The following is a 27,735-nucleotide window of genomic DNA, read 5'->3' as shown; positions in this document are numbered from 1 at the left end:
GTTTGTGAACGGTGCCTCATTTCTCGAGTCCATTTATGAATGGTCTCATGTTCTCCTTGAGCCCGTTTGTGAACGGTGCCTCGTTTCTCGAGTCCATTTGTGAATGGTCTCGTCTTCTCCTTGAGCCCGTTTGTGAACGGTACCTCATTTTCTGAGTCCATTTGTGAATGGTCTCTTATTCTCCTTGAACCCGTTTGTGAACGGTGCCTCGTTTCTCGAGTCCATTTGTGAATGGTCTCGTCTTCTCCTTAAGCCCGTTTGTGAACGGTGCCTCGTTTCTCGAGTCCATTTGTGAATGGTCTCGTCTTCTCCTTGAGCCCGTTTGTGAACGGTACCTCATTTTCTGAGTCTATTTGTGAATGGTCTCATGTTCTCCTTGAGCACGTTTGTGAACGGTGCCTCGTTTCTCGAGTCCATTTGAGAATGGTCTCATCTTCTCCTTGAGCCCGTTTGTGAACGGTACCTCATTTTCTGAGTCCATTTGTGAATGGTCTCGTCCTCTCCTTAAGCCCGTTTGTGAACGGTACCTCATTTTCTGAGTCCATTTGTGAATGGTCTCATCTTCTTCTTAAGCCCGTTTGTGAACGGTACCTCATTTTCTGAGTCCATTTGTGAATGGTCTCATATCCTCCTTGAGGCCGTTTGTGAATGGTACCTCATTGTCTGAGTCCATTTGTGAATGGTCTCTTATCCTCCTTGAGCCCGCTTGTGAAAGATGTCTCATTTTCTTAAAAAAAAAAAAAAAAAAAAAAAAAAAAACCGCTTGAGAACGATCTTTGTTCTTTCTCTTCGGAATCCATTCGAAAGTGGTATCTCATTCTCTCGTTGCTCGTTTGTAAACGGCACCGCATCAGGATTTCTTATTATGTTCTAATTCTAGGATTTCATTTAGGGCCTTGCATTAGGTAGTAAATGTTTGCGTCTAAGTTCCGTTTTGTGTAGAGTCTTTTGTCGATTAAAGCTACGCAAAATGGCTCTGTCATTTTGACTTTGGTATTCGATGACTACGTCATCTCTACCAAAGAGGGGCATCTGTAGACACCCCATTTTGCTCTACCTTAATCGATAAAGAAATTAGGGTTTGTTTTCCGTCGGTTTTCCAATGTCTTTCTTTCCCGCATCCGTTTGTTACATTTCTAAATATTTTTGGTCATTTCCGTCGTGTTTCGCATTTTCCCGCTAAATGTTGAGAAGGATTATTCAGAAAAATCTAAACTAGGGAGAATTTGTACCCGCTGGTGTGGGACCTGCTAGTGTGGGACCCGTTTGTGTGGGACCCGCTGGTGTGGGACCTGCTAGTGTGGGACCTGCTAGTGTGGGACCCGCTGATGTGGGACCCGTTTGTGTGGGACCCGCTGATGTGGGACCCGCTTGTGTAGGGCCCGCTGATGTGGGACCCGCTTGTGCGGAACCCGCTGATGTGGGACTCACCATTAGCATGACTTAACTTTCTCTACCATTTCCACTAACTTCATTTTTCCCTTTAAAATAACACCATTATCTCCATTACCATTATATATTCCATTATCCCCACCACCATTCCCACCATTACCATTATATATTCCATTATCCCCACCACCATTCCCACCATTACCATTATATATTCCATTATTCCCACCACCATTCCCACCATTACCATTATATATTCCATTATCCCCACCACCATTCCCACCATTACCATTATATATTCCATTATTCCCACCACCATTCCCACCATTACCATTATATATTCCATTATTCCCACCACCATTCCCACAATTACCATTGTTTATTTCCATTATTCTCCACCACACCCACCATTCACATTATATATTCCATTATTCCCCACCACAATTCCCACCATTACCATTATATATTCCATTATTCTCCACCACACCCACCATTATCATTGTTTATTTCCATTATTCTCCACCACACCCACCATTCTCATTGTTTATTTCCACCTCTCCACTAAGTTTTTCACTATATAAAGAGAGGTGATGAGAGGAGGAGAAAAAAAAAAAACAACACATTGTTTTTGGATAGTTTTCTCTTTCTCTCCCTCAATATCTCTCACTCTCTCACTCTCACACTATCATTATCTACTTTCTCTCCTTATTTGTTTCTCCCCATCTCTCTCCCTTGTTCCATATAAAAAAAAATATAAAAGAAAATAAAACAAAGAAAAAGAGAAAGAAAGCGGAAGCGGATCAAGCGGCGGTGCGATTTTTGAATTTTTCGGCTCTCGGATTCGGCGAGGATTTCGATCACAGGTAGGTACTTAATTTTTAGATTTTTCTAGAATTATTTGGTATATTTGCATGATTTTTAGTATTTAATTGGATTTAGTTGAAAATTAAATATGTATGCTCAAAATCATGATCTCCATGAGTGTTTCGAAAATAAAATATATACTAAATGAATTCCAAAATTAATGAAATTTCGTGGGAAACTAATATGATACCAGTACATTCTACCATGAAATTTTGAGAATTTTGAGAATTTATTTGGTATATTATTTTATGCTTTCTTTGAAATTTACCAGCTTTTGGAGGAATTGTTACTGACATCAGATCACAACTAAAATTCTTAAAATTTTTACAGTAGTCTTCAATCTCACATTTCTAGTTACTGTAAAAGTTTCAAGTGATTTGGATCTGTTTTCATATGGGATGTAGGGTTAATTCATAATCTGGTCTGAAAATTAAAAAATCTGAAACTGATAGTAAATGGTTTCCAAAATTCATGAAAATTTCTCAGTATGTTATTTTTACTTATATCTTATTAATGTAGAAATTTCATTGAATTTAGATTCATATTTCTAGTGGTTTCTGTGTTATTTGTGCAATCTGGTCAATCAATTGTTAAATCGAAATTAAATATGAGCTTAATGTAAAAATCTGTAAAACTCTTTCCGTAAGCTACATTTCATCATATCTTGCTGCTGTAGAAATTTCAACTCATTTCGAATTCGTTTGCTACAATTTCACTTGTAAAATCACTCATATGTTTAAAATTGATAAAATTCATTGAAAATCCGAAATTAATTGAAAATCATCTGAATATTTCTAAAGAACCTTAAATCTCTGTCACACATTAACTCCTTAATCCATTGAAACAGAAATCTTAGGATCATTAGAATTCCCTGGAAAAATGGTCAGTGCATCCATAATCGTATCCCAATTGCAACCGATCTTTGACAATTTGAATACTTAAGCTATAGCATGTTGTTGGCTCCGAGGTTACTGTCCACGGAAATCCTGAGATATGCCAGGCAATAAGATGTTATAACCTAAATATTAAATTGCGCAAGGAAAGAACGCACGATTCCCTTCCTTGGATGCTATTCTGGGCCGAAATTGGTGAACCCTAGAACCATTGGTAATCCTCAAGTGTCCATAAATCGAAAATCCATGAAATCTGAAATTAATTAACTTCAAGAATTTGAATTGATTTGTCTCGAGTCTTCCGGAACCATTGGATTATGGTTTCCAATCTAAGAACCATTAGAGCCCAATTTAGGAACACTAGTGTTGTGTCGTGTCCTAAGTTTTAGGGAGTCCTAGAGTTAGGAGTCCAGCCTCATCACGGACGTTTGTTATGTATAACAACCGTGCCATAGGTCTAGTCACACTAGTCACCCAATCTTTCCTTAAGACGAGCCTAGTAACCTAGGATGTAGGCAAACCTGCATTAGTCTAAGGAACAATTTGCATTTAGATAAGAATCATATAGCATCTCAGATGAAATCCTAAGATAATAAAATCCTCAACTTGAATTAAATAACTTCTCTCAAAACTGTTGAAACAGTCAATTCTGTCTAGGTCGGTGTCCTAGTTGAGTTAGGCATAAGTAGCTTGGCTTAGGTGCACCGAACTACGTCGACTCTGATCCCAGTGAGGCTTGGGTACGTAGGCAGCTTGGATGTCTGACGGCATACCACCCAGCAGAGTCGCCAGACTGTGGGACAGGATCCCGCGAGAGGGGCGTGGGGCGCGAGCCGCCGCGCGCTCTCCTTTGGTCTCTCGTTCCCACGCGATTGGCGTGTGCATTTTAATATTGATTTGAATTCGTCTTTCCTGTGGACTTGGGATCACTAAGGCAATCCGAATTCCACACGAAAGAGACTGACAGAGTCGCCACCTAGATGTGGGATCTAGGACCCATAATTAACCAGAAATCTAGACTCGCTACCTGGTTACGAGAATGGAAGGTATGGGGAGTTATCCACCACATGCACCATTCTTGTCCGATAATCGGTCTTCGATTCCAAAAGCTAACTCTTTTAAATTTATTTTAAATGGCTCATTCAACTCTATGTTAATGTGCGAACTAAGTGACATGCATCCTAGAATCTAATTTCAATGTGAATCCTAGATGTGTATCTTGATTTATTAATTTGTCTGGATTCATTCTAAGTGAAAGTTCTCCTAGAATTCTAATTTCATGGAAAGCCCTAACTGATTTGATTAAGTATTTACAAGAAAATTAATATCCAAAACACCACAATTTGTTGTGGTGCCGACTCGCGGGTGGTATGCCGTCAGACATCCAAGCTGCCTACGTACCCAAGCCTCACTGGGATCAGAGTCGACGTAGTTCGGTGCACCTAAGCTAAGCTACATATGCCTAACTCAACTAGGACACCGACTTAGACGGATTTGACTGTTTCAACAGTTTTAAGAGGAATTATTTAATTCAAGTTGAGGATTTTATTATCTTAGGATTTCATCTAAGATGCTATATGATTCTTATCTGAATGCAAGTTGTCCCTTAGACTAATGCAGGTTTTGCCTACATCCTAGTTTACTAGGCTTGTCCTAGGGAAAGATCGGGTGACTAGTGTAACTAGACCTATGGTACGGTTGCTATTCATAGCAAGCGTCCGTGATGAGGCTGGAATCCTAACTCTAGGACTCCCTAAAACCTAGGACACGGCACGACACCAGTGTTCCTAAATTGGGCTCTAATGGTTCTTAGATTGGAAACCATAATCCAATGGTTCCGAAAGACACAAGATAAATCGATTTAAGTTCTCGAGGTTAATGAGTTTCAGATTTCGAAGATTTTCAGTTTCTAGACATTTAAGGATTACCAATGGTTCTAGGGTTCACCAATTTCGGCCTTGAATGGCATCCAAAGGAGGGAATCGTGCGCTCTTTCCTTGTGCAATTTAATACTTAGGTTATAGCATCTTATTGCCTGGCAGAATCTCAGGATTTCCGTGGACACTAACCTCGGAGCCAACAACATGCTATAACTTAAATATTCAAATTGTCAAAGATCAAGTTGCAATTGGGATACGATTATGGATGCACGGGCCATTTTTCCAGGAAAATCTAAAGATCCTAAAATTTCTGTTTCAATGGATTAAGGAGTGAACATGTGACAGAATTTTAAAGTTCTTTAGGAATTTTTATATGATTTTCAATTAATTTCGAATTTTCCATGGATTTTATCAATTTTAAGCATATGAGCGGTTTTACAAGTGAAATTGTTGCAAATAAATTCGAAATGATTTGAAATTTCTACAGCAACAAGATGAAAATGTATGTAGCTTACAGGATGAGTTTTGCATATTTTTACATTAAATTCACATTTAATCTTGATTAAACCATTAAATGTCCAGATTGCACAATTAACACATAAACTAGTAGAAATATAACTCTAAATTCTATGAAATTTCTACAGAAATACTATATGAATCAAAATAGCATGCAGTGAGATTTTCATGAATTTTAGAAATTATTTACTACCAATTTCGGATTTTACAATTTCCAGACCAGATTATAAATTAACACTACATCCCATATTAAAACAGATCCAAATCACACGAAAATTTTACAGTAACAAGTAATATAGAAGATAAGACTACTGTAAAAATTTTATGAATTTTAATGATGATCTGATGTTAGTAAAAATTCTCCTAAAATCTGATACGTTTCAAAGAAAATATTAAATAATATACCAAATAAACTCCAAAAATCTTTACAAATTCATGGTAAAATGAATCAGTAACATATTATTTTCCCACGAAATTTCATTAATTTTAGAATCTGTTTGGTATATAATTTAATTTTTCTTCGTCAAAAGATGTTTTTTGAAGAGTTTTCCATTTTTAAAACACAATTTGCGGAAAAAATCAGAAAAATTCGGAAAAATACAGAAATATTTTGAGAACAATGCACCTACCTGTGGTGAAGATCTCCGCCCAATCCAAAAAAATATAAAAAATCCTGCCGCCGCCGATCCGCTCCGCCGTCTTTCGCTTTCTCTGGAGTGTTTAGAGGGAGTGATTGAGGGAGTGAAGAGATAATGGAAGAAGAATATTAGGGAGAGGGATGGAAGAATATATTGAGGAAAGGGATTGGAGGGAGTGATTAGAAGAGATAATGGAAGAGAAAGAGATAATGGAAGATAAATTTCTTTTTTTTTTTTTTTTTATGGATGGGAAGGGAGATATATATAGGGAGAGAAAGGGAGAGAGAGAGAGATGTTGGTGGAGAGCTCATCATGTTGTCCCTCTTAGTGGAGAATCCATCATTATTGTTCTTAGTGGAGGGCCCATCATGTTTCTTAGTGGAGAGTCCATCATTATTGCTCTTAGTGGATGGCCCATCATGTTTCTTAGTGGAGAGTCCATCATTATTGCTCTTAGTGGAGGGCCCATCATGTTTCTTAGTGGAGAGTCCATCATTATTGCTCTTAGTGGAGGGCCCATCATGTTTCTTAGTGGAGAGTCCATCATTATTGCTCTTAGTGGAGGGCCCATCATGTTTCTTAGTGGAGAGTCCATCATTATTGCTCTTAGTGGAGGGCCCATCATGTTGTCTTAGTGGAGAGCTACCATCATTGCTCTTCATAAGAGGCCTCACAAGAGGCCCCACTGAGGCCCCCCAACGCGGGCCCCACAATGTGGGCCCTCGGTTGATTCGATTTTAAACAAATGTTCAATGCGAGTCCAAATTTAATCAAAATGCATCATGCGGCCCCACCAAATGGGTCCAACTTTCTCGATCCAAATTTAATCGAAGCACCCAATGCGGGCCCACCAAACGGGTCCCAATTCTCTCTGGTTTAGATTTTTCTGAATAATCATTCTCAACATTTAGCGGGAAAATACGAAACACGACGGAAACGACCAAAAATATTTAGAAATGTAACAAACGGATGCGGGAAAGAAAGATATTGGAAAACCGACGGAAAACAAACCCTAATTTCTTTATCGATTAAGGTAGAGCAAAATGGGGTGTCTACAGATGCCCCTCTTTGGTAGAGATGACGTAGTCATCGAATACCAAAGTCAAAATGACAGAGCCATTTTGCGTAGCTTTAATCGACAAAAGACTCTACACAAACGGAACTTAGACGCAAACATTTACTACCTAATGCAAGGCCCTAAATGAAATCCTAGAATTAGAACATAATAAGAAATCCTGATGCGGTGCCGTTCACAAACGGGCAACGAGAGAATGAGATACCACTTTCGAATGGATTCCGAACAGAAAGAACAAAGATCGTTCTCAAGCGGTTTTTTTTTTTTTTTTTTTTTTTAAAAAAGAAAATGAGACATCTTTCACAAGCGGGCTCAAGGAGGATAAGAGACCATTCACAAATGGATTCAGAAAATGAGGTACCGTTCACAAACGGGCTCAAGGAGAAGACGAGACCATTCACAAATGGACTCGAAAATGAGGTACCGTTTACAAACGGGCTTAAAGAGAACACATGACCATTCACAAATGGACTCGAGAAACGAGGCACCGTTCACAAACGGGCTCAAGGAGAACATGAGACCATTCACAAATGGACTCAGAAAATGAGGTACCATTCACAAACGGGCTCAAGGAGAATAAAAGACCATTCACAAATGGGCTCAGAAAATGAGGTACCGTTCACCAACGGGCTCAAGGAGAAGACGAGACCATTCACAAATGGATTCGAGAAACGAGGCACCGTTCACAAACGGGCTCAAGGAAAACATGAGACCATTCACAAATAGACTCAGAAAATGAGGTACCGTTCACAAACGGGCTCAAGGAGAATAAAAAGACCATTCACAAATGGGCTCAGAAAATGAGGTACCGTTCACCAACGGGCTCAAGGAGAAGACGAGACCATTCACAAATGGATTCGAGAAACGAGGCACCGTTCACAAACGGGCTCAAGGAAAACATGAGACCATTCACAAATAGACTCAGAAAATGAGGTACCGTTCACAAACGGGCTTAAGGAGAAGACGAGACCATTCACAAATGGACTCGAGAAACGAGGCACCGTTCACAAACGGGCTCTAGGAGAACATGAGACCATTCATAAATGGACTCGAGAAATGAGGCACCGTTCACAAATGGGCTCAAAGAAACAAGATAGCTTCAACCACGAAGAATTTAGAGATTTTTCATAAACTTGAATTTGACGTAGGATTGGATTTGATGAATTTTTGATTTTTCAGAAATAAGGCAGCGTCCACAAACAGGCTCAAGGAGGACATGGGACCATTCACAAATAGACTCAGAAAATGAAGTACCGTTCACAAACGGGCTTAAGGAGAAGACGGGACCATTTACAAATGGACTCGAGAAATGAGGCACCGTTCACAAACGGGCTCAAAGAAACAAGATAGCTTTGATTGATGAACTCAACAACGAAGAATTTAGAGTTTTTTCATGAACTTGAATTTGACATAGGATTGGATTTGATGAATTTTTGATTTTTCAGAAATAAGGCACCGTCCACAAACGGGCTCAAGGAGGACATGAGACCATTCACAAATAGACTCAGAAAATGAAGTACCGTTCACAAACGGGCTTAAGGAGAAGACGGGACCATTTACAAATGGACTGGAGAAATGAGGCACCGTTCACAAACGGGCTCAAAGAAACAAGATAGCTTTGATTGATGAATTCAACAATGAAGAATTTAGAGTTTTTTCATGAACTTGAATTTGACATAGGATTGGATTTGATGAATTTTTGATTTTTCAGAAATAAGGCACCGTCCACAAACGGGCTCAAGGAGGACATGAGACCGTAAATGGACTCAGAAAAATGAGACACCGCTCACAAACGGGTTCCAGGAGAAAACGAGACCATTCACAAATGGACTCGAGAAATGAGGCGCCGCTCACAAACGGGTTCCAGGAGAAAACGAGACCATTCACAAATGGACTCGAGAAATGAGGCGCCGTTCACAAACGGGCTCAAGGAAACAAGATAGCTTTGATTGATGAATTCAACAACGAAGAATTTAGAGATTTTTCATGAACTTGAATTTGACGTAGAATTGGATTTGATGAATTTTGGATTTTATTATTATTATTTTTTTTTTTTGATAAATTTTGGATTTTTCATGAATTTGACGTAGAATTGAGGTAGAGCAAAATGGGGTGTCTTAGTGGACATTCAATGAAATTTCTACAGACCATAGTTAGCAAAATGTGACTTGGCAAAAAAAGAGGCGGAAAAATTCAAGTTTAATATGGTATTGGTTAACACAGTAAAAAACGGAAACACAAAATATTGTGTTTAGAATTTTGTCATTTTCAAAAAGGAAATAATAAATGCGTTCCTTTTCATTACTTGGGACACCAAGCTCCAGTGTATCTATGACTACAAAGGTGCTGATGTACTTCACATTTGAAGGAATGAAGTGGCTTGATTGCCACGTATAGTGCAACTTGGTGTCCCAGGTGATGAAAAGGGGCGCACTTATCATTTCCCTTTTTTTAGCTATTTGAATTTTCTATGGGGGTCCAGATTTTTAAGGAAAAATCAAAGTAAAGGCACGCTTGGCTACCATGATTTTTTTTCATGATAAGCCTGCATTTATGAGTGAAGATGATGATGAACTTACTAAAAATCGGAAAACAAAATCCAAAAAACTAGTGTTATCGGTGATGAGATGTGACTGAAAAATTAGGAAACAAAAAACTCTACTCAAAATCGGATCAGCCTTTTCCCAGCCACTTCTTATCACCAGAGATATTAATTTCCTAGATTTTGTTTCCTGATTTTTAGCGACTTCACCCACATCTTCACTTTGAAACGCTGATTTATAATGAACAAATTTCCAGCTGTCAAATATGACCTAAAGGAACTTTTTCCACCTTTTCCTCGAGAAAAGTCGAACCGTAAAATACTACCCGCATTTGGAAACTTTGCAGCATACAAGGACTATCATCTGGAAAAGTAGCCAAAGTTTGGAACATCCAGGCTTCACTCAGGATATGCGTCTTTTGCTGGGCAGAGTTTCGTGAAAGACTTTTTTAGAGCCCGGTAGATGTTGATCATCGGTCATTGTGCGTGGTGCATCGAGGCTGGGGAATCAGTGGATCACATTTCCATGCATTGTAAGATGACCATAGGGGTGTGCAGTGGAATACTAGTGTCTAGAATTGATATCGAATGGGTATTCCTAGCAAAACTTTTTTAACTGTTACAGAGTTGGCCCACAGTCCCATGGAGAAAAAAAGGAAGATCATATGGAATGTATCATTTTTATAGCTACCATATGGGTGTTGTGGAGAGAGAGAGAGAGAGAGAGAGAGAGAGAGAGAGAGAGAGAGAGAGAGGTTGCGTCTTTAAAGGACACTCAAAGGGACCGCATTTCAACAAAGTGATTAGAGTGACTATACCATGGGTAAAGACACTGCCATGCTTTAAGCTTGTGTCTGCTCGTGAATTTGGATGGAAGGAGATTTGCCTTGGTTCTGTTTGAGAACCCAAGATTGTCCATGGTTGGGAGCCTCCTTCTCGTGGCTACTTGAAGCTTAATTTTGAAGGGTCTAACATGGAGAACCCAGTTTATCTGGAATAGGGGGAGTTTGAGACGAGTATGGAGCTGTGAGATGGGCATTCTCAAGTCCCGTAGGAGTAGCAGTTGCTGGCCAATCAAAAGTGCGCGCTATTCATCAAGGAATAAAGTTGATTGTGAATAAAGACTCGAGTAGAGTGGTCGTAGAAGGGGACTCTCTTAATATCATAAGGTGGCTTAAAGGCTCCTACTCTTTATCCATGGAGGTTTGTTTCTTATTTTGATGAGATCCAAGATAGGGTAGGGAACGCATCAATATCTTTCCACCATGTAAGGTGGCTAGCCAACGGAGTGGCCGATAGGATAGCTAGAGATGGAGTTTACAGGGAAAGTGGAGCTATTCGACTTTCTCCCCTCTTGACTCTCTAATATCCTTGGTCGGGTGGGGGAATGCATTTGTATTTCCTTGATTATTCGATTTTTTCCTCTTTGATTGTATAGACCTCCTCGGTATTTGTTTGATTTTTAATGAAAGTACCTATCATTAACAAAAAGAAGAAAGAGAGACTGTCACATGGCAACCAAATATAGCTAGGAAAAGGGGAAAATAGTTCCTTTAGGCCATGTCTGACTCCCATGATTTTTTTCCATGATAAATTGGTTTCTCCAAGTGAAGATGAGTGTGAAGTTGCTAAAAATCAGGAAACAAAATCTAGGAAGCTAGTGTCTCCGGTGTTAAGAAATGGCAAGGAAAAGATCTATCCAATTTTGAGTAAAGTTTTTTGTTTCTTGATTTTTAGTCACATCTCATCAACACTAGTTTTCTGAATTTTGTTTCTTGATTTTTAACAAGTTCTCCCTCATCTTCACTCATAGATACTTGGCTTATCATGAAAAAAAACAATGGTAGCCAAGCGTGCCTTTACTTTGATTTTCCCGTAAAAATCCAGACCCCCATAGAAAAATCAAATAGCTTAAGAAAAGGGAAATGATAATTGAGCCCCTATTCATCACCTGGGACACCCAACTGCATTTTACGTGGCAATCAAGTCACTTCATTCCTTCAAATGTGAAGTACATTAACACCTTTGCAGCCATAGATACACTCTAGCGGTGTCCCAAGTAATGAAAAGGAGCGCATCTATCATTTTCCTAAAAAAAAAAATTTGCTTGCATAAGAAAATTTAGAGTAGACTAGGAGTGTCCTGTGAATGGTAATTAGCAACCAAATATTATTACGAAAAAGAAATTATGTCCTCTTACTTTGATTTTCTCTATTTTTGGTGCAACCAAACGCTCTTCAATAATCCGTAACCAAACGGTCATGAAAACTTCTTAATCTCCAATGGTCAGTCTTGTGTTAATCTTCAAAATTCGCAACTAAAATTGGATTATCTTAACCGTTCATACCGCTGGCCTTCTCTATACTACAAAACCATATTTAGACAAAAGAAATGACAATCTCTCTTCTTTTTTGACTCAAATTGGATGATCTTAACCGTCCATATCGTTGCCCTTCTCCATGCCACAAATCGGGTACTTTCACAAGACACATCAATCTCTCTTCCTTTTTCCTAATCTACCCCTGCCCTAAAACCCGTCTCAAGACACGACGAACGAAGCCCTAGAACCCGTATTCTTCTTCTCCTTCGTCTGCAACTCGGAGATCGAGGTGGGATCTCCACTCCTCGCGTCGGCTACCACCACATCCCTTCTGCTAACACCTCCTCCCTTCGGGTAGCACAGGTAGGCATCGTCTCCTTCTCCTTTTTCCCTCGTTTTTTTTTTTTTTTTTGATTTCTTGTTGGATATGCTAAGATCTATGATTTTAAAGGCATGGATAGATGTTTTTTTTTTCTATGGAAGCTTTCGATCTATCCGCTTTGGGGCTTCTTCTGTGTTTTTCTGCATTTTCTTTATTTTCTGTGTTTTTTTTTTCTGATTTTTTCAGCAGATCCTGTTTATTTTCTTCGTTTTTGTTCGGACATTTGTATTCTTGGTGTCTGAATTGGATGTCTTGGATGCATTGTAACCTTTGCTTTTAGTTTCGGTAATTTTTTCATTTTTGTGTGTGATTTTCTTAAGCTTTTCTTATTTTGTTCTCTCCTTTTCGTGTCTGAACAGGATATCGTAGATCTGTTGAGTGGGAAAACTAGTTTTTTTTTTTGTTCTGATTTTGTAACTTTTCTTGTATTTTTCTGATCTTGTTCTTTCCTTTTTGTGTCCGAAGAGGATGTATTGGATCTATTGAGAGGGGAATATCAATTTTTTTTTTGAGCTAATTTTGTCACTTGTCGTAAATGGATTTCCTGGATGAATTGTAGCTTTTGCTCTTATTTTCGGCAATTTTGTCATTTTGTTTTGTGATTTTATTCTCTCCTTTTTGTGTCTGAATAGGATATCTTGGATCTATTGAGAGGGGTAAATAGATCTTTAACTCTGATTTTTGAAACCTGAAGGTCTGATAAAACCCCACATTTCAATACTTTGATTTTTTCTGTTTTCTTACTCCAAATATTAAATCTGTGATGGTGAATGTTATTAATTGAGGTATTGAATGTTCTGTACGTGGTCACCCGCGCATTTGATTTTCATTTTCATTTCCAAGGTAATCAACAGTCACAGTTATTTTTTTTTCTATTTAGATAGATGTGCTTGTGTTGTTTGGATGTGCTTGAGATAGGGGTTTTTGCTGAAATTCCGAGAAGGAAGTTATGGTTCTTTTTCATGTCCTTTCATTTATTTTTGCTCGTATTTGTCTTGCAGGGTGTTGGTGTCCTCATCTGAGCTTCCTTTTTAAGAACTTTTCCTTTTTTTGCAAGGTAATCAATACTCACACTTAATTTTTTTCCTTCCATTTCGTATTTAGGTAGATGTGCTTGTATGTGTTTGGATGGATGGGTGATTTATGGAGGGATGGTTTGTGGATGGATTGTTTATGGAGGGATGGATGGGTTGTGGATGGATGGATTATTTATGGAGGGAGGGTTTGTGGATGGATGGATTGTTTTTTATTGTCTTGTTTGTGGTAAAGAACATATTCTGTGCTATTTCTTTTTTGTTTCCTGTCAACTGAATGCACATTCCTGCTGTTTCTTTGCTGTTTCTTTTCCGTTTTCTGGCAACTGAATGCGCACTCCTACTGCTTTCTTAGCAGTTTCTTTTCCTTTCAATTTCCTTCTGCCATGTCATTTCCTTTTCTTTTCCTTTTCCTTCGCGCAACTGAACAGACTATAGATTTTGTGCAGAAAAAAATCTGAAGAAGGAGGAGAGAAAAAGAAGGTAAAGCTCTCATCAGCGATGGCAAACCAAGGAGCAAAGAAGAGAAAAGAACAGAATCATCGTCACATGAACAATCTCTTTCGCCTCATCCTTTTATGCAATGTATGCCCTAATCCCTCTCTCTCTCTCATATTCAAGCAATTGGACATTCCAATTCTATGCAATTAACTACCTTTAATTACACTTTAGATGGATTTTCTCACTTTGATGATGACCCCTTTTTTTTTTTAGACCAAACAAGCTTCAGAATTTCTTCAATTGGAGCAACTAGGGTTTCTGTACAGCCCAAATATATTGCTTTCTGCACTATTGTGCTTTAGATAATGTAGTTTCTAAAATTATTACACGAATCCACGGCTATTGTATTTTTTAAGTTGTTCTTTTGGAAATTCACTAGGGTTTCCTTTCTGGTGAGATTGGGATGTTGTCTTTTTTCTTTAGATGAAGTAGAATACTACTAGTTAATAATGCTTTTGGGTTTTTGACGTTGGGATGTTGTTGTTTTTTTTTCTTTTGATGAATTAGAATACTACTAGCCAATTATGGTTTTGGGTTTCTTATAAATTCTCATTTTATTAGTACATGAATTATGTTTTTATCCATTAAATTTGATTTTAGTAGTGAGGTACTGTACTTTTCTAAATTATTATAATTGTGCAGGTTGTATTCTTTCTGGTGAGGGTTGTTATCTTTCATTCTACGATGACTTGGAAGCATTGGGTTGGTCTCTTAGTTACATCGATGGCCTATGCACTTCCGTATCAACAACTGGCCAAAATGGCGAATCCAACACATGGTGATGATGGGGAACTTTTGGATGGTGGTTTCGATATGAGCACTGGTGGAGTTTGTGGGTAATGTCATTGAGTTCTCTTACTGCATTCACATGGCTCTGTGTTTTAGGAAGAGATTCACACGGACATTTGCATCAATTTTATAGTCTATAGTTTGCATGAAATGCCTTATAATGTGCTAAGCAGATACATGTAGTGTTGATTGAGTGTCAGAAATACCCAGCTCTGATTAGAAAGTGTAAAAGGGTGTGTCCTTCTGGTTTAGTAAAATCGGGGTTTTTACTCACAGGAGTATTATGACATGCAACACACAATCAAACATTTATTCAAGCTGTAGAATTCCACATTCTCAGGAAGTACCAAGAAACAACAAAGGACACAACTTCTCAACTTATATGCTGTGGAAGACTTAAAAAGAAACACCAACCATAATCCCTCTGTCTCTCTCTCACGTGAGTTTCTCTTAGAGAGGTGCTTAAAGTAAGCAAGGCTTATGGTTTTAACTTGTTTCGACGTTATAGTCATGGCGACAACTGTGTCCAGTAGCTGACATTATAATCACATGCTATCAGAGGTTCAGCTATTCACATTTTAGATGCTCGGTTCTTTTCTTTCAGGTCTACATGCATATATTTTATTTATTTACTTTTTCCGTGCATTAATATATTTTTTTCCAGAAAATGAAAAATAAAATACAAGGACTTAGGACTAGATGTGCCTACTGCTGGAAAATGAAAACCCCGCCTATTACAACTTGACTGTATTCTTCACTGTCAACTCTTCTCACTCCATCCCTCACCAACACATCTGCCATCTCATTGGAATATTTCGTCCTATGACACAGTATCGGATTTAGTCTGCTACATAGATCCAAAATCTCCAATATGAAAATCGTAAGTCTCCATGGTCCTATCGAGAGTCTTTGGGCCATGATAAAACGTTTGTAGTATCTCCTTATATCATAACATTCCCACTCGTCGATTCTGCAAAGATACGAAGACCCATAAGGAGTTATTTCGCTTCCACTTCATGTAAATCACACTCACCTACTGGTCCCTTTGGTTACTTCTCTAATCTCTAGTTGGTTCCCTACCCTCCTCTCACCTTTGCTTACTTGAATTCCTTCTAGACCTTCCATCCAAAATCTAATTTGACGCAATCTTGAGGTGGTGCCGTCTATTGGGCCATACGAGCTACATTAGGAGTTTGCACGAATCAACTAACAAGTAACAACCCCAACGACAAAGTATATGTCAAGCCTCGTAATGGTAAGATATAAGACGTTATCAGCTAGCCACCTGTACCTTTCTAGGTTATCAAAAAAATTCACCGTAGTCATCTAGTTCGTTGTTAGGATCCATAGCTGAGTCAACTGGTTTACTGCCTAGATTAATTCTAGCTTTAGGCCGTGTAACTTCTATGTCAAGAAAGTAATAAAGATGTTCCAAATCCTTGATGAAGAAATTTTGCTTTTGAAATTCCTTCAACTTGCCAATTCCAAACTTGTCATTGCCCGTGACAACAATATCATCCCCAAACAATAAGCATGATATGACCGGCTTTTATGTGTTGAACAAAACAGTGGTTAGCTTCACTTTGACACAACCCACATGAAGTAACAACCTTACGAAACTTGTCAAACCATGCTTGGATTGCTTTAACAACCTGGTTTGTTGCTCCATGTAGACTTTCTCAACAAGGTCTCCATGAAGAAAAGCATTCTTTATATGTAACACATACAATGATCATCCTTTGTTAGCAGTAATAGAAATAATACGTCTGAAATCCTATTTGGCAACCCAAGAGGGGGGTGAATTGGGTTTCCTTTTAAAATTTTGGATTTTTAATTTATAAAGCTAGGTTTTTGTATTTTGTCTTGAAAGTATAAAATAAAAGAAAGAGTTTTACCGATCACCAAGAGAAGGAAGAGAAAGATGCAATCCATACAACACACGCGATTTATAGTGGTTCGGTCTCCCGCGTCGAGAACCTACGTCCACTTTGCCAAGTTTGTCTCCTTGGCTTTCTCCACTAAAAATCTCCGAATTTACACCAAGCCCGATTAGGAAAGGCTTACAACACCAATAGAGAACTTGTCTCTCTCACCACACCATCACACTACAAGTGTTTTGAATAACGGGGTAAAGAACTCTGTAGCTTCTTTTTAGGCTTGATACAACTCTCAAGGCTTTCTCACTAAAGGGTATTACAATAAATGAACATATGATCTCTCAATTGACAAGAATCAAAAGCTAGGGCACATCAAGGTAAGAGATCATCAATGCAAAGATATTTTCAAAAGCTTAAGCTAATGATAATGAAGGCATGGAACCCTTTTTATAGAAATCAAAGAGGATTTGCCCGTTTTACTTTCCAAACAAAGAAGATTTATCAAATCCCGTGATTTAGAAAATCAATTTTAAGTTTCAAAATTCAAATCGCGACGTTCACGGACGGCCGGAAGTTTCGCGGACGTCCGGAATAACGGATGTCCGCATATTGCGGTCGTCCGAGATTCTCACTGGAATTTTTTTTATAAAACTTCTCTGGTAAAACAGTACACTCCGCGGACATCCGATTTTTAGGGTCGTCCGTCTGAGACAAAAACATGGTTTTTAAGATTGTTTTGAAAAACCACTTTGTGCCCTAACAAGAATACAAGTCATGAGAGATCTTGTACATACTATTTGGAAATAAACTTGGCCCTAGCCTAGTTGTTTAAGTTCTAGTCTTCGAATCTCCAGATCGTCAAGAATTCGTTTGCTTGGTTCCTCATGGCTTCATTCTCACTTGACTTCCTTTTGCTCTTCATGCTAGATTGCTGCTTAAGATTAATGGCTAGCCACCATAACTATGATTATCTTGACCTGCTAGATACACACATCTTTGCGAACAAGTCATTAGTCCATTTTATTTCAATCAATATAGGTTTGTGATCTATCAAAACTGGGTACATGTGAAGCTCTTAGGCTAACAATCTCCCTCTTTTTTATGATGGCAGACCTAGATTGATTAGGGGTTCAACGGAGATAATATAACAGGATAAATGCTCCCCCTGAATGTAGGCTCCCCTTAAGTTGTTCGAATTCAGATATATTTACCATGTTGTATGTAAGTTTCAACAAATATCCAATCAAGCTTACTCATTCTCCCCCTTTTGACATAAACAAAAAGGGAGCCAATGACATTCTGAATATGCACACGAACAAAGTTCCAAAAATAACAACATGAACGCAATAAGAGGAGAGCCAAACCAGAAACAAAGACAGACAAATCATCCATCAAGTAACCCAATAGAATCCAAAATAACGAGAGGAAATGCAATAAGAGAATTATCCAGAGGTTAGCCATCAAAAAGTTATCCAAAGCTACCAGAGAGAGTGTCTGAGCACTGTAAACATTTAACCAGCCAACGAGAAGTGAGTAAACATCACCACATCAAAAAAAAGGAATGTTCCCATCAGCCAAAAAGAGATGGTTAGAGACTATCATATCAAAAGAAGAACCAGTCAAACCCGCATCAAGGTCTATGCATCGGCTGGATGACTGCGGGGCGGCAGACGAGACCGAATAGTGGAAATCTCCCTGGACTGAGTCTGTAAAGTACGTTCGATGTTGCCAATAGAAACATACATGCTCGAGAGCTAGTGTCGGAGACCAGTATAGTGGGTCGTATGAGCTTCAGATAGCTCAATCAAGCGACCGACGGAGGATTCTAAACTAGTGAAACGATCCCCAAACTGGCTTAGATCAGGAGGGGCAGGCGAGGAGGGCTCAGCGTTATCACCATCGTCTTCATCAATAGCAGCAGATCGAGAGGCGCGACGACGAGGAGGGGCACGGAATATAGGAGGAAGAGGGACCACAAGAGTGGGATTTGCTGGATCCCAGGCAGGTCCGTCAGGCGGAATATTCATCCGACCAAAAGTAACACGATCAATTTTTGGTTTCGAATTTTCACGAGGTTCACGCTGGAGGTTGATATTGAAATGTTGAAGAAGCTTGGTGACAATAAGACCATATGGAAGATCCGTGTGAGGACGAGTTAGGGCAGTGACCATGTGATGAAGAAGAACATACTCAAAGTTGATGCGAAGGCCAGTGATGAGTGCAAACACAAGAACAGCCTCATAAGGACGAACCTTGTCCCTATTACCTGCCCGATGAGTGATATTGTTGTACACGACATTATGAAGGATACGAGCATAATCATGCAGATGGTTTGTAAGGTCACCACTCATGTTTGCCTCTTTAATGATGACGCGATAGACAGTACGACGACGTAAGTCATGCTGACCCATGTCGTCATCCGGCCAAAAATAAAGATCACGGCCGTCATTTTGAATTTCAAGAATCGTGCAAAACTCAGCAAGGGTAAGATGAAAGGGCATGTGACGAAATTTGAACTCAAACAAGAGCTGGGTAAACGAATCCTTGTAGGTGAAGGATCTCAGTCTATCCTACACGTTCAAAATCAGACACAAGAGGAAAACGTGTAATGCCACGAAAATCTACATACCGTCCAGTGAGGATTAATCAAGAAGTTCTGAATGGAAAACTCCCCAATTAAACCAAGAAAAATACACTAAAGCATTAATCAATTCATCTGCATGATTATGCTCGTATCCAAACATGAGTGGTGACCTTACAAACCAGCTGCATGATTATGTTCGTATCCTTCATAATGTCGTGTACAACAATATCACTCATCGGACAGGTAATAAGGACAAGGTTTGTCCTTATGAGGCCGTTTTTGTATTTGCACTCATCACTGGCCTTCGCATCAACCTTGGGTATGTTCTTCTTCGTCACATGGCCACTGCCCTAACTCGTCCTCACACGGATTTCCATATGGTCTCATTGTCACCAAGCTTCTTCAACATTTCAATATCAACCTCCAGCGTGAACCTCGTGAAAATCCGAAATCGAAAATTGATCGTGTTACTCTTGGTCAGATGAATATTACGCCTGACGGACCTGCCTGGGATCCAGCAAATCCCACTCTTGTGGTCCCTCCTCCTCCTATATTCCGTGCCCCTCCTCGTCTTCGCGCCTCTCTATCTGCTATTATTGATGATGACAATGGTGATAACGCTGAGCCCTCCTCGCCTGCCCGTCCTGATCTTAGCCAGTTTGGGGATCGTTTCAATAGTTTAGAATCCTCTGTCGGTCGCTTGATTGAGCTATCTGAAGCTCATACGACCCACTACACTGGTCTCCGACAGCAGCTCTCGAGCATGTATGTTTCTATTGGCAACATCGAACGGACTTGACAGACTCAGTCCAGGGAAATTTTCACTATTCGGTTTCGTCTACCGCCCGCAGTCCCCCAGCCGATGCATCGACCTTGATGCTGGTTTGACTGGTTCTTCTGTCAAACCGGGCGAAAGTCTGCAAGTCTAAGAAACAAGGTGGCCTAGGTATAAAAAAAGGTAAGACTTTGCAATATCGCTTCGCTTGCTAAGTGGCTGTGGAGATTTGGGACGGAAAAGGAGGCACTATGGCATGCTATTTTGGGTGATAGATATGGGCGGGGATGGGGGGGATTGGGGATGTCACAATGCAATGCGTGGAAAGGGTTCAGGAGCTTGGAAGTCCATTTGCTTGGCAAGGGAATCCTTTAAACCTCTTGTACAATTCAAAGCAGGGATGGGAGATCAAATAAGATCCTAGATAGACTTATGGCTTGGTGAGGAACCATCATGTAACAGTTTCGCAGATATTCACCAAGTGGCAGCTAACCCGAATGCACAGATTGGAGACTATTTGAAGAGAGGGTTGGGAAATACATTGGATTTTTGGGATATTCGGCTTCGTAGAGACTTGAAAGACAAGGAGACCCCAAGATTCACAATGCCTCTGTCCATACTCGATTCCTGCTATTTATCGCCAAATGAGGAAGATTCATGGATCTGATCGCCGGAATCCCAACACGGTTTCTCCATGCGGTCATTCTTTGCATGGATAAATGAGGGAACGCGGACCGTCCGCGTTCCCGTAGGGCTAATTTATGGAAAACACATGCTCCCCCTAGATCGTTGGATTTGCATGGACGGTTTCACACCGTTGCATTAACACATGCGACAGATTAAAGAAACGTGGGTTCCGACTCGCAAGCTCGTGTGTGTTATGCAGAAATGAGGAGGAGACGCTGGATCATTTGCTATTGACTTGCCCTTTCTCCTACTCTATTTGGATGGGGAATTTATGCTTCTTTGGGATCACATCGGTCCTTCCCAATAATATCGTCACGCTTTTTCTCAATTGGCAAGGTGCTTTTCACGGTTGTGTGGGGAATATGATGTGGTCTTTGATCCCCTACGCTGTGATTTGGCAAATTTGGATGGAACGCAATAATCGGACAATCTGTGCAAAACGAAAATCCCAATACCAAATACTCCTAGATTTGAAGATGTGCATCATTGCATGAACCAAAGTCAAGGAGTCGATTCCGTATTCTATCGCTATCTTGCTCCGGAATAGCCGTACAACTGTATCGGAAAAGAAGTCGAAGCCTCTAATTATGCCAAGGTGGGATGCTCCACCGGAGGGGTGGTTCAAATTAATTTTTGATGGATCATCACTCGGCAATCCAGGATTGGCGGCCATTGGTGGAGTCCTTCGTGATTCGGCTGGGAAACTATCATAAACATTGGTGCAAACCCGGAGGCTAGCGACTTTCTACAGGAACTTTTAGGAGCTCGTGGGAACCAACTTCATATTCGCGTAATCATATCCAAATCTAAAATAAATGAGCAAATAATAAAAGATGGTTAATGGCCACTTAAAGATTCAACAGTAAGCTTTAAAGAGAATTCATGAATGGGAAAATAATCTACACTAAGCATGAATGCATATAATAGCATAAATAACACCAGAAGAAGGAAGTAGGAGGCTCAAATACTTGAATTTATTCAATGTTTAACTACTGGTCATGAAGGAAAATAGCAATCTAGGGCCCAAATATTATTAGAAATATGATAGAAGGCTTAAACTAGGATAATTAACTAAGGATGTCTAGGGAAAATTTTAGAGGCTAAAACATGACTAAACGGGGCTAAAATATGGAAAAATAATACCTGCAAAGTGCAGCAGTCCTTCCACTTGTAGATTTCACTAGCAAAGAAGCCAAGAGGGTGGTGGAGAAACTTGTTGTAGCATTCGAAAGTCCCGGACAACAGCGTGTCATCAATTAAGGCTTGTAATTAGGGTTGAAAGAGAAAAAAAAGAGAGTAGAAGAAGAGAAAGAAATATAATAAATGAGTGGAGATGAGAAATCAAGAAAAGTGATGACAAGGGAGAAGATAAGGGTCGAAAGAGAGATCAAGAAAAGATGCCTAGGTAGGAAGATTAAAGGAATATGAAGAAAATAAGGGGCGAGGGAGAGAGAGAGATCAAGAAAAGATGGCTAGGCAAGGAGATTAAAGGAATAGGGAGAAAATAAGGGGCAGGGGAGAGAGAGATCAAGAAAAGATGGCTAGGTAAGGAGATTAAAGGAATAGGGAGAAAATAATACCCGGGGCTGAAATATGGAAAAATAATACCCGCAAAGTGCAGCAGTCATTCCACTTGGAGATATCACTAGCAAAGAAGCCAAGAGAGTGGTGGAGGAGCCCGTTGTAGCATTCGAAAGTTCGGACAATAGCGTGTCATCAATTAAGGCTTGAAATTAGGGTTGAAAGAGAAAAAAGAGAGTAGAAGAAGAGAAATAAATAGAATAAATGAGTGGGGATGAGAAATTAAGAAAAGTGATGAAAATGGAGAAAATAAGGGTTGAGAGAGAGATCAAGAAAAGATGGCTAGGGAAGAAGATTAAAGGAATATGGAGAAAATATGTGGTGAGGGAGAGAGAGAGATCAAGAAAAGATGGTTAGGTAAGGAGATTAAAGGAATAGGGAGAAAATAAGGGGCGAGGGAGAGAGAGAGAGATCATGAAAAGATGGCTAGGTAAGGTGATTAAAGGAATAGGGAGAAAATAAGGGGCAGGAGAGATCAAGAAAAGATGGCTAGGTAGGGAAATGAAGAAGTTAAGAAGGCATGAGAGGGAGAGAGGACAAAAGAGGGTTAGAACAGAGAGAGAGAGCGAGAGGAAGATGAGAAGAGAGAAATAGAGAAGAGAGGAATGGAGGGAGAAAAACCTACCTCGTGTAGGGGGGAGGGAATGACGCACATGGCGTCTCTGGAGAGAGGGAGGTTGCGGCTTCTTTCTTTCTTGGGTTTTTTCAAAACGTCAAATCTAGGGTTTTCTCCCCTCTAATTATTATTTATATGCTTTTTGGTGGGCCCTCCTTTGCTAACTCAATCTTTCAAGTGAAAGTACTCCCGTACCCCTTCAATAAAACACAAATAAATAGTGAAATAAGGGTGAAAATGGAAAAGGCACCTAAATAAATAAATAAAAGCATGTGTGGTGTGTGCAAGTGGGCCCTAGATGATGTGGACATCTCCCACATCTCTGCATATCAAATAAACATAAATAAGTCTAATAATCCAAATAACATGTGCAATAATGAAAATAAAGATGATCCTTTTTAGTTCGGATCACATCAACACGAGGCACTGGGGCTATGACCTCAAGTCATTTTCCTTAACGATGTTTGACTTAAAAAGATATTTTTCTCATTTTTATTATCATCTTTGTGCTTAGTTTTGTATCTGTGATGATGTTATAAAGTTATTAATGTTTACCGGTTGGTTTGCATTTCTAGTGTTAAGATCATGGTTGTCATTGTTGAATAGCTGACGCCTCCATTAATATGGACATACAGTTTTAGGTTTATCAAAATTTGCAACTGTCTCCAGAATAACAGAGGCATATCTTCCTGAGATATAATGTTGTTCGTAGCACTAATCTTTTTCCTAAATTTTATTTTCCGTGTTTCTCGACTCACTTCGTGGACATTTTTTATGTTGCATTTGTAAACATTCTCATAAATTTCAGAAGTCTCTCTACCTAGGAGTTCTCCACGTCCTGAAGTGAGCATGTCCTTATTATACATTGTATTATACCCACAATTTTACAAAAAAAAAAAGAATAATAATCACAACCTTCGAACTTAAAATCAACTGAAAACAATACAAAGCACATATCTCAATATATGATGAAGAGGGAAAGATAAGCTGCTGTCTCAAAGAGAAGACAGCAGAGAAAAGGCAAAACTTCCTTTATAAACTTCAAATTTTGACAATGATTATAAACTATAAAGCTAGTCCAATGACCCTTATATTGACCATATACTAAACCTTTTGTGACTCCAAAGCCTTCCCAAACTAAAGACACCTAACTCTAGACACTTTCCAACTTAAAAACACTTATAAAACAGTTCTAAACAATCTATAACTGTCTCGGAACAAAAATAGAAACTTTTGAAAGAAAGCTAACCCAAATCACTTTTAAAAATATAACTGACTATCTTAAATTATTTCTAACTATAAACAAATCCTAATCCAACCTTCTTACCTCAACTTCACCCTCCACAATTCAAAGTATAAACTCCTGAAAGATCTCCCAGAACATCAAGTTTCTAAAACCCAACAGAAATATCCCTAAAATGTAAAAAATCATCAAACTTCAAAAAAATAAAAATAAAAAATAAATTCAAATTCGTTATTAATTGACCTTTAAATTTTCTCTGCATCACGCCATGCCTGAACCTGGTTCTTTTTGACATCTATGGAAGATGGGTAGTTCACACAATTTAGTTGATTTTACACTGTTAGCTCCATATTTTATAATCAAAGTGGGTACTGTTGCTTTTGGAGCACTTCCATAACTGTTTTCTAGATTTGTTTCTCTGACTCACTTGGATTCTTACAGCATACCTTTGTTTTTTGTCATCCCTGAATTGAAGATGGATTGTGTAATTAATAATAGGAGGATAAGTGTTAGCTTCGATGGAATTATAAGCTTTTATCATATATGCGACAGACATAAGCTTACTCTGTTTACTTGAATTTGTCACAATTTAGTTAGGGAGATGATATTTTCACCCCCCTCTGCAGCACGCATTCGCCCCCTTATAATGTGAACAGTGGGCAAATTTAACGCACCCCCTCTGCAGTACGCATTCGCCCCCTTATAACGTGGACAGTGGGCAAATGTAACACTTATTGATGTCAAATAACGTTAAAAGGGGGGCGAATGCGTACTGCACGGGGGTGAAAATATCATCGCCCTTTAGTTAAAGCTTGTTTATTTTCTTCTGTATTTGGCCAGCATGGGCTGTAAAATCATGTTTATCTACATGCCATTTGATAAATGATTCATCTTGCAGCTATTTACATGACGTGATCTATATAACAAGCTTTGTACAGCTGATGTCCATCTTTTCTGGCAAATTTTGGTACACGTATTTATTGGTAAGATCCAAAACCCCTTCTCGCTGGCTTCTCATAGGTACAGTGTTTAATGGACATGCATCTAATTACCTTTGAAATGTTCTCATATTGTAAAACGTCAAGATAACTTTCATTGCCAACAAAACTTGAAAACTTCTGAATCGTAGTGCCGGAAATGGAAACTGATATCCTTTTGAATGTATATTAAATGAGCGACTAAACTGGAAATTTTGATCATACCAATCCAGTACCTCATGAGAATCTTTGATTTCCGTCTTCCATGACTAATTTGATATTGATATGAGATTTTAAAATGATTTATTTGAGAAAAAACAGAGCAGTTTCAATTTGAACTGAAGATCTCATGTTCAAATCGGCTGCACTATAAAATGACCGGCTGGTTGTATGATACATTTGGTGGATCACTAATGAAAGAATATTTCTAAAAACTTCCAAGTTATAGCAGAAACAGAACAAATCACCCTGAAATAAAATTTGACATACAATACTTGAACTCTTTTTTGGAAACAACTATGGTGTTGCTTCAACATTTGAGAGATCCTTTTGCAACTTTTGTTGACTTTGACTTGTTTTGCCCAATTTCATTTGTTTCCGTACTTGTTCCTTAATGAAGCCACTTCACTGCATTGGCTTTCACTTGCTGCATTCAAACAAGGGATTTGCTAGCGTCCATCGCTGAAGGCATTTCGCAGATGGGCTGTTGCATGAGAGCAGCCACCTCATGAATAAAGACAAAATCTATTGAAAAGTGAGCCTGAGCCTGCCTGGTTGCAATCACAGGCAACAGCCCATCCGGGAAATGCCTTCTGCGATGGACACGCTAGGAAAACTCTGCAAACAATTTTCTCTGTCATAAGCTGTAATGACAAAGTACAACGAATAACTATAGTAGGCCTCCACTTCTGACGATGTAATGGGCTTAATTTGTATTCACGAGTGGTCAGTACCAAATTTTGTTACTTTGATGCTCACAATAGGTGTAAACAATAGGAGCCACCTGTGGTCAGTCGGGGACCCATCTAATACATGATGGGCTCCCCTTCATTCTTTAGGTACGACTCTATTGTTTCCACTGATAAGAGCCCATGGAGCACTTCATTTCGTTGCTCTATTGAGTACAAGATATACAAGATAGTTGGCTGCTACACCAGCTGTTAAGGCTGTTCACCATGGTGATAGAAATCCTTAAGCAAGCTATTTCTTGAAATTATCTTGTCCGATGTTCACCAATTTTGTTCTGGTAACCTGGCTTGCTATCCTCATGGTGAACAGCCCCAACAGAGAGCAGGTGCTCTCAGAAGAAATCCTGCATGCTTGCCTATGCAAGTAAACAAAGTAATGCACATACAGCCCTCATGCTTATCCATCACATGACTCAAGTATTCTCTAAACTTGTAGGTAAACATGCAGATAGACCTCGAAGTTGCATTTGGGTCATGACCCTGCTGATGAAGAGGCAACTCTATGTTTTAGTATATTTTCATGTATTAAAACTTTTTTGAATGCCCCATCTTCTTGTTTCAGATACCGGGGTTTGGTATATACCAGTGTTCTGGTCTTATAAAGGGATACTTGAGTCAAGGTTCAGAGGTATGCCCTACTCTTCCATCCATGTCGTTATAGTTAATGTCTGCAATAACTAGATCTATTTCCAATAATTTGGATTTTATACTGCTTGCAGGGAGCTGTGGAGGATGAGAAGGGCCGCAAGAAAAGGGAAAAGATGGAGAAGAAGGCTTCAAGACCGAAATTTGCCAAGACAAGAAATAGGTGATTTCTTGATTAAGTTGACAATTCATGTCTAATGAAGGTACTGAATTCAATGAAGGCAGGCCTCCATGACCCTGGTTTCTCAACCCATGAGTTTGAAAAGGCTCAGATATGCCTGGGGTATAATTTCTTACTATTATTATCCTTTCCATATAGCTATCATGTTTTGATTTGTGAGAGCTAACCAATTCTCTAACCCTTGTCGTGCCAACCTTTTTAATAAGAAGTTATAATTTACAGCTGGTTCTATACTAATTGGATTACCCAAGAACTTTGATCAAATAAGGTGTCTAGTGCACAAAAGAAGCTAGGCCGTTGATTTTCATTGACATTGATCTTTTAGATAGAGCATTCATGTGGCCTGAGACCACGATTACGTAGGTTGCCTCACAAAGATCCTCCAAATCAGCAGCCTTTACCACACATTTATGCTGTGGGACCTAGCTTGATCATAAAGAGCAGTCCATAAATACACTAGGGGAGGGTGTGGGGGGCCCTTTTTTTTCCCCACTTGGGACAGCCCCCTCTAATATAAAAAAGTTTGTCACTTCCCTTTTAACTTGGAAACAATTTGCGCAGGAGTTTGTAAAAAAGTTTATAATGGCTGAAAATCAAAGTGCATTAAATGCATGACTGCCCCTTGCAGCCAATGGGGGCGCCCTTTCACCCCATTTCTCTGCAAGGGCGCCATTCAGTTAGAATACCTCTAAAAAAGAGTTCTCATTAATCCCAGTGCTTACTTTCTCCCTTGTTCTAATTCTTCCATTCAATGTTAGTGATACATGTAACTTTGGAC

General features: G+C 39.2%; 1 protein-coding gene across 3 annotated transcripts; it reads left to right on the top strand.

Annotated features, from left to right (window-relative positions):
* Window positions 1-12,292: 12,292 nt before the first annotated feature.
* Window positions 12,293-27,190, top strand: LOC143879622 (transmembrane protein (DUF788)). 3 transcript variants are annotated; one of them, XM_077382099.1, is made up of 7 exons: window positions 12,293-12,480; window positions 13,501-13,556; window positions 13,983-14,118; window positions 14,677-14,870; window positions 25,085-25,169; window positions 26,694-26,759; window positions 26,851-27,190. In XM_077382099.1, exons 3-7 carry the CDS (start codon window positions 14,035-14,037, stop codon window positions 26,941-26,943), a joined length of 522 nt encoding a protein of 173 aa, XP_077238214.1. In that variant the 5' UTR covers window positions 12,293-12,480; window positions 13,501-13,556; window positions 13,983-14,034; the 3' UTR covers window positions 26,944-27,190. The 3 variants fall into 3 exon arrangements, with proteins under 3 accessions (XP_077238214.1, XP_077238213.1, XP_077238215.1); XM_077382098.1 differs by having other exon boundaries at window positions 13,972-14,118; XM_077382100.1 differs by lacking the exon at window positions 13,501-13,556 and having other exon boundaries at window positions 13,972-14,118.
* The last annotated feature ends 545 nt before the right edge of the window (window positions 27,191-27,735 follow it).

This window comes from Tasmannia lanceolata, unplaced genomic scaffold (assembly GCF_043159265.1).
Source record: "Tasmannia lanceolata isolate RefF3 unplaced genomic scaffold, GAP_Taslan_0.1 ptg000006l, whole genome shotgun sequence".
Lineage (NCBI taxonomy): Eukaryota > Viridiplantae > Streptophyta > Magnoliopsida > Canellales > Winteraceae > Tasmannia > Tasmannia lanceolata.
This window is presented reverse-complemented; position numbering and strand designations above follow the sequence as displayed.

Bases quoted from the DNA above. Each gene is read 5' to 3' on its own strand.
- LOC143879622 (XM_077382100.1), top strand. From the start codon at position 14,035: ATGGCAAACCAAGGAGCAAAGAAGAGAAAAGAACAGAATCATCGTCAC. The intron at 25,170-26,693 runs GTAAGATCCAAA...TTCTTGTTTCAG, and splicing joins TTTGGTACACGTATTTATTG to ATACCGGGGTTTGGTATATA. The intron at 26,760-26,850 runs GTATGCCCTACT...TACTGCTTGCAG, and splicing joins ACTTGAGTCAAGGTTCAGAG to GGAGCTGTGGAGGATGAGAA.